General features: G+C 40.1%; 1 protein-coding gene across 1 annotated transcript in view; it reads left to right on the top strand.

The window, feature by feature from the left end:
• stag1a (STAG1 cohesin complex component a) overlaps positions 1-15,359 on the top strand; it is a 55,443-nt gene that overhangs the window by 31,827 nt on the left and 8,257 nt on the right. The window contains exons 2-16 of the mRNA XM_074691887.1: positions 9,399-9,599; positions 9,858-9,978; positions 10,057-10,212; positions 10,307-10,403; positions 10,492-10,568; positions 12,265-12,469; positions 12,591-12,742; positions 12,864-12,937; positions 13,040-13,163; positions 13,281-13,379; positions 13,491-13,570; positions 13,657-13,764; positions 13,857-13,971; positions 14,064-14,181; positions 14,321-14,424. Of these exons, the coding sequence (XP_074547988.1) occupies positions 9,571-9,599; positions 9,858-9,978; positions 10,057-10,212; positions 10,307-10,403; positions 10,492-10,568; positions 12,265-12,469; positions 12,591-12,742; positions 12,864-12,937; positions 13,040-13,163; positions 13,281-13,379; positions 13,491-13,570; positions 13,657-13,764; positions 13,857-13,971; positions 14,064-14,181; positions 14,321-14,424 (1,659 nt within the window). The 5' untranslated portion in view covers positions 9,399-9,570. The remainder of the gene's footprint in view (positions 1-9,398; positions 9,600-9,857; positions 9,979-10,056; positions 10,213-10,306; positions 10,404-10,491; positions 10,569-12,264; positions 12,470-12,590; positions 12,743-12,863; positions 12,938-13,039; positions 13,164-13,280; positions 13,380-13,490; positions 13,571-13,656; positions 13,765-13,856; positions 13,972-14,063; positions 14,182-14,320; positions 14,425-15,359) is intronic.

Here is a 15,359-nt window from a genome sequence, read left to right as displayed (position 1 = left end):
TGATTGGATCTGTAACTCGTACACTTCTGTCTAGCCCCCCTCTCTCACTCACTGTGGTCCCTCCTGTCTCCATTCAGCCAATCAAATCTGCCGTCACCGCCGGGCTTATGACCCACACCAGTTGCTATAGCAACGCCGGCCTGCCTCCTAGAGAACATGTCATGCATGTTAAGTGGTTCTCAGATGCTCACCCGTTGTCTCTCTGCCTTACGCTCTCTCTCAAGTAGAAACTCACACACTCACACACTCACACACACACACACACACACACACACACACACAGCAGAAAGATAGTTAACACATGAGGGTTTGTTTTACAGCCTCTGAAGCAGCACTTATAACTGATCCTCCTTCCCCCCAGAGCGTCTGTTTAAGATCAGTGGCAGCAGTTTCAAGCTGAATATCTCATCAGGGATTACATTTATCAGACTTAATTGACATAATCAAGGGTAGCATTGGGTTTTTTTTATTCTAGAAAAGTAAAAAGTGGCCTTAAAAACATTTTCTGGAGGTTTGGACAGTAATAAGTTACAAGGTAAAAGTTAAGTGTAGTTTCAAATTCCAAGTAAAAAATTTAGTCTTTCCAAGAAATAGGTCAGAATTTTGATTTATTTCCTTAAAAATGCTCAGAACTCTTAGAAATTAAAAGTTTTTTCTCAGAATTCTAAAACAAATTCTAAGAAATAGAAAAAAAACCAAATTAGGAAATAACGGAAGCCAACGCCCTGACACAGAATTCTTGGTTACTTCTTGGAAATTTTTTAGTAGTCCTGTCAGTATTCCACTACTTCCTAGAGCTCAAAGAAAAATTCAGGGTTCTGACTTAATCATCAAAGTTTTAACTTTTTTCACAGAATTCTGTCAGCAGAGACATCTGAAACTACAGCCATATTACTGACCTCTTTGCCCAATCAAAGTCTCAGAAAATGTGAGATTTACTCAGAAATCTGAAAAAACAAAACAAAACTGTGAATAAGAAAAATTTTTAAGATTTATAACATTTCATTTAAAGTAAAAGTAGATTTAAAAATAGAAATAAAAATTCTGAGAATTAAAATTAAGCCAGAACACTTCATATAAATATGTTTTTATATATATATTTAAAATTCTGGCTCAATTCTTAGATTTTTTATATATATATTTTTAATCATTTTATAATTCAAACTAAAAAAATTGAGACTCTGAAATATAACATAATAATATAATGAGTTCAAGTAAAAATTGAAAAATTGAGTGCCTTTAGAAATCTGACATTAATGATGAAATCCTTACCTTGTTCTCAAAATTGAAAAATTAAAAAAGAAAAAAAAAACAGCCTTATGTCTCCATCCCTTTTTTAGTTGCTGTAATGTTTTGGATTTTTTTTTTTTTTTTTGGCACAATTGTTTTTGCGTCTGGGGTTTATATGTGTTTTTGAACATACTTAAGTATACAACACTTAAAAAGTCTCCTTATCTTTAAGCTACAGACCCACTTCTGTGTTTTCAATGTAGTAGCAGTAGTTGTTTTGTTTTGTTTTCTTTTCTTTTTGGCGCGTGTTGGATTGTCAATAAAAACTTCAGCTCAACCTTTGCGTCAAAACAAAACAGCTGACACACCGCAGACTTTCTTCCGAACAAATTAGTTTTTATATACTTGTTAGCTCCCACTGTGTTAAACCCTAATAAACCCGACCAACTTTGTGCTGGCTCAGTCTGTGGAATCAGAGTAGCTGCATAAAGTTTTATTATTCTAACTAAATATTTATACAAGCACTGTTATGCTCGCCCGGGTGAAGTTTACTAGACATCCTGCTCCCCTTATAGATCACTGTGCTCCAGAGTGAAGTTCACAAGACAATCTGTCCCACCACCTGCACTGTCGCTGTTAATGTTTTGAAATCCTTCAAGCAGGGAGGCCGACCTCCAAACAGACACCGACAGAATCACGGTGTGCTCTCTCATTTCAGAAGAATCAGGTCGACTTCTGTGAAGACGTGTTAGTCAGAAAGAGCAACAGACTAGTTTACAGATTTGATTGAGGGAATTTTGGATAACTTACTTTATATTTGATGAGCAGGTTCTGGTGTGGAGTATGTTATTGATTGTACTCTGGGTTTTGACAGATCTTGGATTTGTCTTTTGCATTTTAACAGCTGTGATATTGTGAATCTTTTACCTTTGGCCTGGTTTTTCTTTTCTCACTGGAACTTTCTGATACAATAATAGAAACAGAATCTCCTTGTGTGCTGGCTCTAATGATGTTCAAGAGGTTTTCACTTCTTACCTGCAGCTCTGTCATTTAATGAGCTGACCAGGCTTTCTATTTTAATACCTTTCCTTCCTCGCTCTGGTAAAAACTGCACCGCTTTAAAAATGATAAACTACAGCTGACACAAAGAGACGATGCAAGTCATTCTTTTTAATGTCAAAATAAAAAGTAGCTTTACTGCACCTGTGTTCCAAAAATGTGTTTAAAGAGGGGGTGTTATGCCTTTCTGTATTTCAGACGTGGATATAAAAAAGCAGTGCTGGTTGTTTTTACTTAACGTGTGCAGATTTTCAAACCACTACATATTCATAGGATGTAGAAATCTCTGAATTTGTCTGTTGACTGCTCAAAGTGGTCCAGCCTACAAGCTCTGCCTTTGACAGGCCCTCAGAGGGCTGGCCAATCAGAAGGAAGGGGGTTTGTGAAGTCTTAAAGGAACAGCAGCTAAAACAAAGTCTTACAGACAGAGGCTGAAAAAAATAATTTGTAAAATACCAGTGATAGGACTTATACTCCAGTGCAAAACCAGGCACAGAGACATTTTGTCTTTTTATTGGACAGAAAGGCAGAAAAATTAGACAAAAGATAGAAAAATGGGAAGTGTAGTGAAGGGGACAGCTCTTCCAGGTCCTGATACTTTCTGTAAGTTGCTTTAACCTCATCTCTGGGCAAGTGACTACCTTTGATGCCTCGATGTGCTCTCTTTGATTAAAGCAGAGGAGCTGCTGCTTCATGCATACAGGAGGATTTTTATTCCATAATGGAGACTTTTTCTGAGTTGATATCAATGCATCAAGTACAAGGACACTTCAGTTTTAGAAACACAACAGAAGAAAACACAGAACTGACAGCTGAGGCAGCAACAGAGAAAATACTGTAGCAAAACTCAACGTGTCTTTTATCACTTTCAATACATTTTCAGGAATTTTAAAGAGGTGTAAAGAGTTTTTACGTGATCTTTGAAGTCTCCCTTTTTGATATATGACTGATTGTAAACTTAAACTTTAAAATTAGATTATCAGCGTCAATAATACAGGTTACAGGTTATTTTGAAGTGCCACTTAGCACTATAGCCCGATCGGGTCAGGCTGGATCGGATTGATTTATGGCACATCTCTATGACAACACCACGCCAGCCAACAAAATTTAGAAGTGAGAAGACAGGTCTGTGTTTTTCTCTTCTGAAAACGATTACTGTGATTAATTTTGTAGTGATGGTGGATACAGGAGCCTAACTGTCAGAAAGAAAAAGGACAAAGAGCAGAAGAAAGACTAATTAGCCTTGAGCTCAGGCTGTATCACTCTATATCACAGGGGCTAAACTGTTTGTGCTAATGTTAATTTCAACCCACAGTCAGCAGTTATTCTGCAGTGGTCTGTTCAAACTTGAGAGTCTATCAATAAAATGAAGAGTGAGATTACGTTAGCTCAGATTGGTAGATGACAGGCAGGACATAGCTAACCAGGATTGACTGACGTTACACATTACAGACAGGTCTTAGAGCACCGGGCTGCCAGCTGAGCTAGATATAGACGGCTTCTAAACGACTTACAAACTGACAGTTTACTTGTTGTCGCGTTAGCCCACAGATACATTGGGGGACCAGGGTGACAATAGCGCTACATATAGCTAGCTGCTGTTTGCTTGGTGTCACGTTTCAAATCGTATCGCTATGTAACTGTACTGATAAATACCTTACCTCTGCGAGTTGTGTCCAATAAACAAAGAAAGTCTTTTTAATCGATCTCCATTTAGTTCCATCCCCATTAAAAGTCACTTACAACAGTGTGCGTGAGACTCCGGGCCAGAAGGTGGCGAGGAGGTCCAATTAAAACAGATCCTCTTCATAGCGTCTTTAACCATCTGTGTTCCAATACTCATAAACTCTGTCTCCCATTAATTCCCCCACAGCTGACAGGAAAAGTCTAGAATGAGTCAGAGTGAAAAATCATGTTGCTCTTTCTACTTTTGGTGGTTTTCTTTCACACATGTCCCCGTTAGCGGCTAACCTTGCAGAGCAGATGGACCTGCCTGATTCAATTTCTGAAATCCTGCAGATCCATCTTGTCAGGCTCCAATGACCAACAATTTCACTCGGCTAAACTCTAACCGGCCCAATCAGGGAAGAGAGGCGGGAGCTGTGGGAGCAGCGTAAGTGACGAGAAGACATAACGTCAGCAGACTTTCGTACTTGTCAGCGTTCCTTTGATTCTTAAGTTGACGTTACAAAAACAGCAGCAGTCGTCTAACGCTATTATCACAACTGTTTCTCGTGTTCCTGTAGTTTTTCATCTATTGTGTCTCAGCAGCAGCAAACATAAGCTACGTCATACCGTGGCTTGATGCGGATTGGTCTGTGTTGAGTGTGTCAATCAGAGCGGTCATCCAATCACCAGCTGATTTTTTTTGAAGGTCCCGCCTCTGAAAACAAATCGGAAGCGCTGGGACCCAGATGGACTCGTGAAATATTTCCGTGGCGGATATATGAAACTGTCCCTGGGTTACCACGCTAACACAGCTCAGGTCAGAACAGCCAAAGAGCAGCAACAAGCTAACAAACGTGAAAAAGTGTCGTCTTATTCATTCTTCAGTCTCTTCTTTAAACTCTTCTATGACACTCTTTTGAAAATTTGAAGTTTACTCACTAAAAGACTTTGGATCAGGCTTTTCAAACGCCACTATTGGACTAAATCTCAAATCAAAAGTGAGAAAAGGCTTTTTTAATAAAGTGTGAAGTGATGCAGTTGGCAGCTTTTATCCTGTCCACAGAAACTGAAGAATAGTTCAGGAGAGTCTCTGCAAATTATTCATAGACTCCTGAAGAGACTGTACAATCTGTGTGTGTGTGTGTGTGTGTGTGTGTGTGTGTGTGTGTGTGTGTGTGTGTGTGTGTGTGTGTGTGTGTGTGTGTGTGTGTGTGTGTGTGAGAGAAAAAGATAAAGTGTCAGTGTATTGGGAAAATGAGCAGAGCCAAAGCGAGCTAAAGATTATTTAGTTGTTGGTCGATAATAATGGGTCAGGCTTGCTCCCAGCTTACACACACACACACACACACACACACACACACACACACACACACACACATTTCCCTTTCCTCTCTGTCTGTGCAGCTCAGGAGGGTGAAGAAAGAAAAACACCAGACAAGGATGATTCAGATGAAGTTGGCTTCTGTCCCTCCGGAGAAAGATAATCTGATGATGAAAGGGGGACACAGCAGAGGCATGATGGGTAAAAACAAGAGCAAACAGCTGAGATGTAACAGTTAGTGAAGTACAGAGGGATGATAGAGGGAGGGGAAGGGAAGGGGGAGAGGCTTTCCCCCAGCGGTGGCGGACACTGATGATATTACATAACAGTCAGTCATGAAGCTGCAGCGCTGTCACTTTAAATCACTTTGTCGTCTCAGTTTTAAACTCTCGTTATAATTTTTATGGTCGAGCTGCTGATTAGCTTTCTCAAGTGTCAGTAAAATATGAAAGCTAATCTAAACAGAAGACTAAATCATGTATAAATTATGTAACACAAACACATTAAGTCCACTTCTTGTCTCTGCTCCTCAACAAAGATCATTTAGACTTTTTCTCACAATATTTTGTCTGTTGACTGGAGTCTTTTCACAGCCTCGGGCATTTTGTGCACATATTGTTTTAGCTTGACTGGACTTTTGTTTGCTTGATTGTCAAATCACATCTGTGTCTCTGCTGGGATCTTTTCAGTTTGTTTTTGTTTGTGCCTGTTCTCATAGTTTTATTGAGCGTTAAACAGAGTAAGAGAATTGAGTGACACCTTAGCCTTAGGGTTTTCTAAACTTTTCAGCCTGTGGACCTCCTGCTGTGGGAGCACACTTGTTGGCCAATCCAAAAACAGACAAAAAGACCCAAGATTCTTAAATTAGCTGATTAGTAAAAAAATGACATGCATGTATTTATGTGTTTTCTGCCACCACTGATACCGTCATCATACGGCTTATTCACTTTGGCACCTTGTGGCAACAAATAACAACAATAACAACAAATCAAACATTTTCCATTTTCTGTTCTTTAATATAAGTTCTTACCCCCCTTTTTTTTATTTTCCTTTTTTTTTTTTACAATAATTGATGGAACATGGTATCAAAAATAGTTTTTGATTTCGAAATAGAGAAACCCACACATTTTTCTCAGCTGCCAACGTGCACTGCTGCCTTCATGGGAGCTTGCACATTGTGCTAAGTGCAGCAAAGAAAAAAAGCAAAGATTGACTTCAAACTCTACCCACAAACTAGTAAAAGAACTATTTTTTTAACCATATGCTTATTTTTCTGTAATAATAATCTTTTCTGACTGGGTGTGTATGTAGTTTCCTGCTGTTTCTGCAGCCAAACTCTAGTGGACACTCTAAGAACTGCAGTTTTTGGTGCTTTTACATAGGCAGCATATTTTTGTACCCTTGTTTGCGGCTTGGGAGGAAAAAGAGTTGGGAACCATTAGAGATGGGTACCTTTCCCATTTGAAACGATACGTTACCGATGCCCAGTACCTGGCAATCGGTACCGGTACTTAACGGTACCAATGTTCTGTACTTTTTTGTGTTTCTGTGGTAAAAAATATCAGTTTGTTTAAAAATGAAATATATTTTTTTTTTACAATTTAAAAAATATATTCTTCAGTATATAACCTTGAAATGCTGTGTTCATGTCCAGCATGGAAAATCGCCTACTCTTTCACCCCCTCACAGTCACAAGGATGCATTTGCATACCTAAATCTGGTACCTTTTGACTCTACACAAATCAATACCTGGTACTTTTGACATAATTCGATCGGTACCTAAAAAAGTACCTAATTCGGTACCCATCCCTAGGAACCACCTTAAGCTTCTTCAGTCCATATTATCCTCTGGTTGGACAAACTTGTGATCCTGATATTTTCTAAACCGCTGAGTAAAAGAAAAATTCACCCCCATATAGTGTGTGCCGACAGCAAAATTAACATTTCGATCAAAGCTCTTCTTTGAACCAGGCTGTTAAAATGTTTCTCAACGTCGTAAAAGTCTGTTGTTTTGGCTTGGTTTGTAAGAAGATTCTGTATTTGGGTCTTCTTTTGTTTTCTATTTTGACTTCTGTTTTTTTCTTTTTTGTTTTTCTTTATCCACTGTCCTGTCCGCTCAGTAAAGTAAACGAAAGGTTTTAAGAACACTTTAAAAATGAAAGCAAAGATGCTTTGGTTTGCAGTTGCACAAAGGATAAATGCTGAAGCCTTCATGGTTTTATTATTAGATTGATTTAAAAAGGATTAGGAAGATAATCTCCTGTGGGAAGTTTGTTTTAAAAGGATTAAAGCTTTAAATCTGGTTTTAATCTGAGGAGCGTATGGCGGATCCTTCTCTGCAGCTTTCTTCCTCTTTATTCACCTTTTCAAGTCTTGTTGTCTTTTAATTTCATTATTTTTATTTTCATTATTTTTATTCTTTTGATTAAGAATTTCTGAAAAACGTTAATCTTTTTTAATTATAATTTTTGTTCTTGCGCCTTTCCTTTCATTTGAAATCCTGTCTTCACATGCAAACATTAGAAAAGTTTGTATCTCTTTAAAACTGATATTTTAAATTTGCAGACAATAATGAGGTAGTGAAATATCCTTTAAATTAAAGCAGAGCTCCTGTGTGCAGAAAAAAAAACAGATTTCAAAGGTAGATGGATTTGTTTTGACATCATGCAGCCTGACATTTCTCCCTCGTCTGTCCAAGTCTCTTAAAAATTCAGAGCCACTCAGGGTTATTCCCCTCACTCTTCATATGAGCAGCCTTGTCAGCAGAATCTCTTCTTTCGCAGGTTTAACGTCAGTGCTGCAGGAATATTAAAGCGCCAAAATCAATCAGGAGCTCATGTGCATGAAAGCAGGTCAAATCCCCGCGATCACACCCCCTCTGCCTCCGCCGGCTCGGCCTTTTGAAGTCGGAGCTCAGGCGTGTGGAAAAGTCCAACTGCTGGTTTTATCATCCGTCCTCTGAGACGACGCAGGGGCTCACTGACTCTGAGAGGAGACTGTGACTGAAATCCTGTGTGAGCCGTGAGTCTGGTTCTCACACTGTTTGAGAACAGTGTGTGTGTGAGAGAGAGTGTGAGTGTGTGTATGTGTGGTAAAACAGTGAGCTCTCCTGCCCGTGCTATTCCTCAGTGCAAACACTGTGTGGAAGACTGTATTTAAATACACACTCTCTTAGCCTGCCCCCTACTGTTGCCCAGACCTACTTTCAAACACACACGAATGCACTCACACACACTCAGGGGAAAAAAACGCCCTCAAAAACACATTACACACACACAGAGCGGGACTGGAGCTGAGCTGTGGGTTAAATGAAAGCTAAATGATTTTTCCAAGCTCACCTCCCGTCTGTTAAAACTCAATTAAGCAGTTTGGAGAAAGACTTTGGTCTGAGGACTTTGTGGATCATACTGCCCCTTGTGGGGATAAATGGTATAGCTCTGTGCTCTGCCCTTTGCTCTCATTAGCATATGAACAGGTCAGTAACTAATGTTGTAATTAACTCAGCTGTCAGTCAGCTAAATGAAAAAGTTGTCTCACTTTGAGCTCTGCTGCAAGGCATTGTGGGAAACTGAGTTTGTATCAAATCTTTCCTTGTAGGAAAAACACCCTTACTGTCTTTTTTTTAACTAGTGTTTTCCTCACATTTTCTGTGTTTTTACATTTTTCCCTCATGGCTTTTTAACTTCAGGTCAAAAAAAATCTTTATTTCAACATAATTTCAGTTTTCACAAAGTTTGAAATCACTTTTTAAGCTTTATTCACTTATTTTTCCTCAAAGAGTTTGCTTAGTTTTTTCACTTTCCCACATTTTTTAAAGATTTTAACAGAAATGTCAAAGAAGAGGGCTCCTCAGCACAAATTCACCCACATTATCTTGCCGGTGTAGTTCCCAAAGTGGCCAGTTGGTGTCCTCCTTTCCCCATTTTCCCTCCAAGGCCTCCATCAAGCAGAGTGAGAGAGAGCTGACTCTTTTTGTGACATTTAACAAATGTGTCCCTTCACATGAGAGTCAGGTTTACTCTACAGTGAGGAAACCCTCAAAGTTTCATGAATGAATGAATGAATGAAGTCTTCTTGATGTTTTCTTTTCTAAATCGCCGCTTTCTTTTTGTTCCTCCAGGAGGTGAAGAGAGTTAAGAGCCAGCGAGTTGACTGCAGTCCTTCCGTCCGTCCCCGGAGCCTCTCCTCCCGGCCCTTTCCTGAACTCTCCCCCTCCACACAGCTGATCTCCCTCCTGCATCCTCAAACCACTAACAGAGTTAAACGCTCAAACCGCCTCCCACGCCGTCAGGATGATCACCTCAGAGCTCCCCGTCCTCCAGTGAGTGAAACACTGTAATATTCTTCCTTTAAATCTCAGTGAGTGTTTAGGAGTGGGTGAAACTGATCCCCTCTGTGGTGCTTAATCAAACTTTAAAATCCTACATGTGAGTGACTCGCATTTATGTCTGCAATTCTTCAAAACACAAGCAAGAGAGTTAAAAAACAACAACTTTTTGCCACTTTTACAACACTGAAGAAAATTACAGTCTTTTATCAGTGTTTAAACGTCACTCCTGTGGTGTTTTCACTGCCACAGGGACTCGTCCAATGAGTCTGGGGCGACAGACGCAGTGGGCCTGAGTATGAGCATGAGTGAGATGGAGGATCCCGAGGTGAAAGGCAAGAAGAAGAGAGGCAGGCCTGGAAAACAAACCCAGGTATGCACCTGTTTCTTGTTTTTGTGTTTGGATTTCTTTACTCTTCACCTGTTGCAAGTAAAATCTTGCTCCCTGCAGACGTCCAATAAGAAGCCTCGGAAGTCACCGACGGAAAAGTCCATGGGCATCCCCAGAGGGCGAGGGAAAGCAAACGGTGTGGCTCAACATAACGGAGACGGAGGAGACCCCGTCACTCTGTTCGAGGTCGTCAAACTGGGCAAGAGTGCCATGCAGGTATGGGAGAGGTGGTTTTAATCTTTTGGAAATTCATCCAGACACTTTTTTTGATACAGTAAAATCAAGTGTTTCTTTCTCTGTTTGTTCGTAGTCTGTGGTGGACGAGTGGATCGAGTCGTACAAACAGGACAGAGACTTGGCGCTGCTGGACCTCATCAACTTTTTCATCCAGTGCTCAGGCTGCAAAGGTGAAACACGAGAAAGATGTGTAAGCTTAAAATCTGTGGTTCTATGTGAAACTGCTCAATTAACATCCTGACGTTCTTCTGTAACCAGGCACGGTGAGGATCGAGATGTTCAGGAACATGCAGAACGCAGAGATCATCCGCAAGATGACAGAGGAGTTCGATGAGGTAACCGACTCTTTTGGTAGAATCATGTGGTCGAAACCTTCGTGAAACTCAAAAAAGGAAGCATCTGAAAAGGAAAAGGAAAGTTATTTATGTCATTCTTTTTTCTGTGCAAGTAGAGCTGATTTTTCTAAGTACTATGTTTACTGAGGTTCTTATTTTGAAAGGTAAAACTCTGTCACGGGATGTTAAAGACATAATATCAACTTTTATGTCCTCAGTGAAAGATAAAATCAAAAGTCTAAAAATAAAACACCTCTCAGTAAAGTCTTTAGTTGTTGAAATCAGATTCAAATGGCTCAATAAAAACTAGTACCTCTACACACTGAAGCTAATCCAGCTGAAAACGCCAATACTCCTCCAACTGACAAAATGAGAAGATTACAGTCAGAGTTCTTCTGATTTAGTTTCTCCTCCGGCTCATTGTGCATTGATTTGGCGTTTACCTGTGACACATTCACATCAGGACACTGCAAGAACTGAAATCAAATCAAGTGTTTATGTCACATGATTCATCAACACTCTCTGATTAGACTTCATATGAGCCGCAAGTCCACCAAAATGTCTTTATTTAAAAAACAAGAAAGAGGTATGAATTGCTTGTTGATAGTCAAACAAACCTGCTCAAGAAGACCAAAAAAAATTCTTATCTCAACAAACTCGACAAGTACAATTTTCTTACTTCTTGGCAGATTTCAAGCAAGTTAGTGGCCATTTCTTTCTTAATATCTTGAAATAATACATTTTTCTGGCTCATAAAAAGCCTGTTAAGATGATTTAACTAGCAATAAGACATAAACACTTAGGTAAGCAGCAGGATTTGAATTATGCAGTTATTAAAAACAGACAGTCACATTCCTCCCACGTCGCCTCAGCAGATGGTTTTACCATAAACACATTTTAGCGTTTGCCATGATCCTCACTCCTGATGAGATTCACAGAAATTTCACAGAAAACCAAGTATAAAAACATCAAAAATATCTCACATTATGACACTCTCTTTTTCTTTTTTGACCCAACTTCTTCCAACATGATGCGTCACTTTAATAAAGGCTTTACAGAAAGGATAAATAATTTTTTATTACACATTTCGGTACTAGACTTTCGTTTTTTGAAGCTTTAGCACTGAAAAGTTGTGTAATAAAAATAATTTATTATTTCTCTAAGTTGGACAGTGTGCAGGTGTTTACTTTGAAATTGTTTTACAGGATACCTGACCCTCCAACGCACCTGTCCTGAAAAAAAGATGTGCTAAGAATTTTTCCCACTTATATAAAACCTGGAACATGACCAAGTTTGCTGAAGTCCAGCAAATGAAGTGGTTGTGGTTGTGTTTTTGGAAGCTTGGCCACCATTTGTTTCTTTTTACTCTTACTTTAAAGTCAGAATTTCTATAAAAATGTTTCTTCTAAAGAATTAATTATGTTGAAAAATAAGTCTAGGTGATCGTTATCCTCTTTCATAGTTCTCTACTTAAAGGGTTGCAGGTGTTTTCTTAACTTCCTCTGCAGAGTTAAAAAACTAGAGGGAGGAAAAGTGTATCAGAGAACATGTTGTTGGGCAGACACGCATCTATGTGGCTCTAATCTGAAACTACTACTTGAAAATGATGAATCCTCATAAAAAAGTTTAGAAACAGGATGGTGTCTTACGATCATGGCGCTCTAATGACTTCTGATTCCCGCACCGCTGTGAACAGGACAGTGGGGATTATCCTCTCACCATGCCGGGGCCCATGTGGAAAAAGTTCCGCTACAACTTCTGCGAGTTCATCTGCGTCCTGATCCGCCAGTGCCAGTACAGCATCATCTACGACGAATACATGATGGACACGGTGATCTCTCTCCTCACCGGGCTGTCTGACTCTCAAGTGCGAGCTTTCAGACACACCTCCACGCTAGCAGGTAAACACTGATCTTCAAACCCAGATGTCAGACAGAAAGTTTGAGAATCCTTCCTGGAACATGTCAGTCTGCGTCATTTTCTACAGATCCTTGATTTTCCTTCTTTTTTGTCTCTGAGCAGCCATGAAGCTGATGACGGCGCTTGTAAACGTAGCTCTGAACCTGAGCATCCACCAGGACAACACACAGAGACAGTACGAGGCGGAGAGGAACAAGATAGCTGGGAAACGAGCCAATGAGAAGCTGGAGCTGCTGCTGCAGAAGAGGAAGGAGGTTTGTAGAGTGAAAGACGTTTTAATGCTCTGGATGAAACTTTTTACCCTGAGAGCTTAGAGCAGATATCTAAGTTTTGCTGAATCTCTATGTGAACTATCTTTGTGTTTTTTCTCTCCAGCTTCAAGAAAACCAGGATGAGATCGAGAACATGATGAACTCCATCTTCAAAGGAATCTTTGTGCATCGATACAGGTAAACGATAACATCCATGCAAACAGTCCTAACCTAAACAAACTACATTATGTAAACTGTGTGTTAGTAATGATTGTTTCTGTTGTGCTACTTACTTTACAGAGATGCGATCGCTGAAATCAGAGCAATCTGCATCGAAGAGATTGGCGTGTGGATGAAGATGTACAGCGATGCTTTCCTCAACGACAGTTACCTGAAGTATGTGGGATGGACGCTACATGATAGGGTAAGCCTCAATCACAGAAAACAGGATTGTTTTGTGTTGATTTGTTACTCAGGAGTTGCAGGCGTAAACCTCCCTAGATATTTTCTATAACCGTCTCCCTCTGGTTTTCTTTCCCAGCAAGGAGAGGTGCGTCTGAAGTGCCTGAAAGCTCTGCAGAACCTGTACACAAACCGAGAACTTTTCCCCAAGTTAGAGCTTTTTACCAACCGCTTCAAGGTAAAAGAACAGAGACCAGAACCATTTCTACTTCCAGGATGCTCTGATGTTGACGTCTGTTGCATTTCTACTTATTTACCCTTCCTGTTCCATTCATATCTGTTTCAATAGGACCGCATAGTTTCAATGACGCTGGATAAGGAGTATGATGTAGCTGTGGAAGCCATCAGGCTGGTCACACTCATTCTACAGTGAGTCATTTTAAGGCTTCATCGAATCTCATCCAGGATCATCCATAAATCAAACAGTTTGAACTCATTTTGATGTCGTCTTTTAGGGGAAGCGAGGACGCCCTGTCCAATGAGGACTGTGAGAACGTCTACCACCTGGTGTATTCAGCGCACAGACCTGTGGCTGTCGCTGCTGGAGAGTTCCTGCACCGAAAGTAAGTTAATACTGGAACTTTTTAGAATTATCTCTACTTAAAGTTCCTCCCTGTTTGTTCCTCTTTGATACATTTTTCTCTGTTTCTCTCAGGTTGTTCAGTCGTCACGACCCTCAGGCAGAAGAAGCTCTAGCTAAGCGCAGAGGGAGGAGCAGCCCAAACGGGAACCTCATCCGCATGCTGGTGCTCTTCTTCCTGGAGAGCGAGGTAACATTAACACTCTCCAATGCTCACGTCAGGAATTTTGATATCATACATGAAAATCTGAGCCCTGTGCTTGTCTTGTTCTTTGTGTTCAGCTCCACGAGCACGCTGCCTACCTGGTGGACTCTCTGTGGGAAAGCTCACAGGAGCTGCTGAAAGACTGGGAGTGTATGACGGAGCTCCTGCTGGAGGAGCCTGTGCAGGGAGAGGAAGGTGAGGCTGAAAACCAGAACAGATGATGCAACTACAACTCGCTCCTTGAAACTCTCTCCCTCTTTTAGTCTGTTTTTCTGTCTGTGTGAGACGCTCGCTAACAGTTTGACTCCTCCTTTCCGTCTATCTGTCTCTGCAGTGTTGTCAGACAGACAGGAGAGCGCTCTGATAGAGCTGACAGTGTGCACCATCCGACAGGCAGCTGAGGCACACCCACCTGTCGGGAGAGGCACCGGCAAACGGGTAGGTGATGTGTACACTGTCAAAACCCTTAAATCACTGTCAGTTTTCACTGTTTATGAGACAACAGGTGAATATCCTGTCATCATAAGCCTTCAGTTATATTGAGCCTCTTTAGAGTTTGTATGATGAGATTTATTCAAACCTCTATCTGACTATTAGTTTAATGCTAAGCCCTAATTTTCACCTTTTGGCCAAACACAAAAATGTTAAAAGAACAGATATTCTTGTGATTACAGTTTTACACTTGTGGTGTCTTGAATTTATGTCAGGATAAAAAGTATCTATCTATCTATCTATCTATCTATCTATCTATCTATCTATCTATCTATCTATCTATCTATCTATCTATCTATCTATCTATCTATCTAGCGATTCAAATTTACGGTTTGTAAATAGTGACAGAGTGAGCGCTCTGTATTCGTATTGTTTTGGTTTTCAAAAGTAGCGTCAGAGTGAGCGCTCTCACTGCTTTAAATGTCATAGACGATCTTCAACGTTTGTTTTAATTAGCTACGTTTCGTGTTTGATTTAGCGACTGCTGACTTTAACGGCCGATTTTACCGCGTTTTCCATTTTCCAAACGCTACAGCTTTGGAGGAATTTGGCCCTTAAAAAAGTTTTGATTCAACCACAAGCTCCAAGTGAAATACAGGAAAATCAAACCTTGTGTCTTTTTTGAAGAGTTTGGACCTGTGCTAGCTAGCTGTTAAGCTGTGTAGGACGACTTATTCCTGTTGTTAGCTGTAAAGGCTTGAATAATTTTGTCACAATGTTAGTGATGAAAAAGTAAAAAGCAAAATTTAAATTAAAGCTATTTAGATCCACTTTTGTCAAAAAGTAAAATAAAAGAAAAAATAAATAAAAAACCAGAATTATTTGCATGCAGTAATTTTAGGTGTTTAGTGGCATAGCTTTATTCTGGGAGCTCCCTACCC

This window comes from Halichoeres trimaculatus, unplaced genomic scaffold (genome assembly GCF_033239565.1).
Source record: "Halichoeres trimaculatus isolate MK-OKI-2021-1 unplaced genomic scaffold, fHalTri1.1 fHalTri1_scaffold_17, whole genome shotgun sequence".
NCBI classification, from domain to species: domain Eukaryota; kingdom Metazoa; phylum Chordata; class Actinopteri; order Labriformes; family Labridae; genus Halichoeres; species Halichoeres trimaculatus.
Note: the sequence above shows the minus strand (reverse complement) of the source record. Positions and strands in the feature narration are given on the sequence as shown.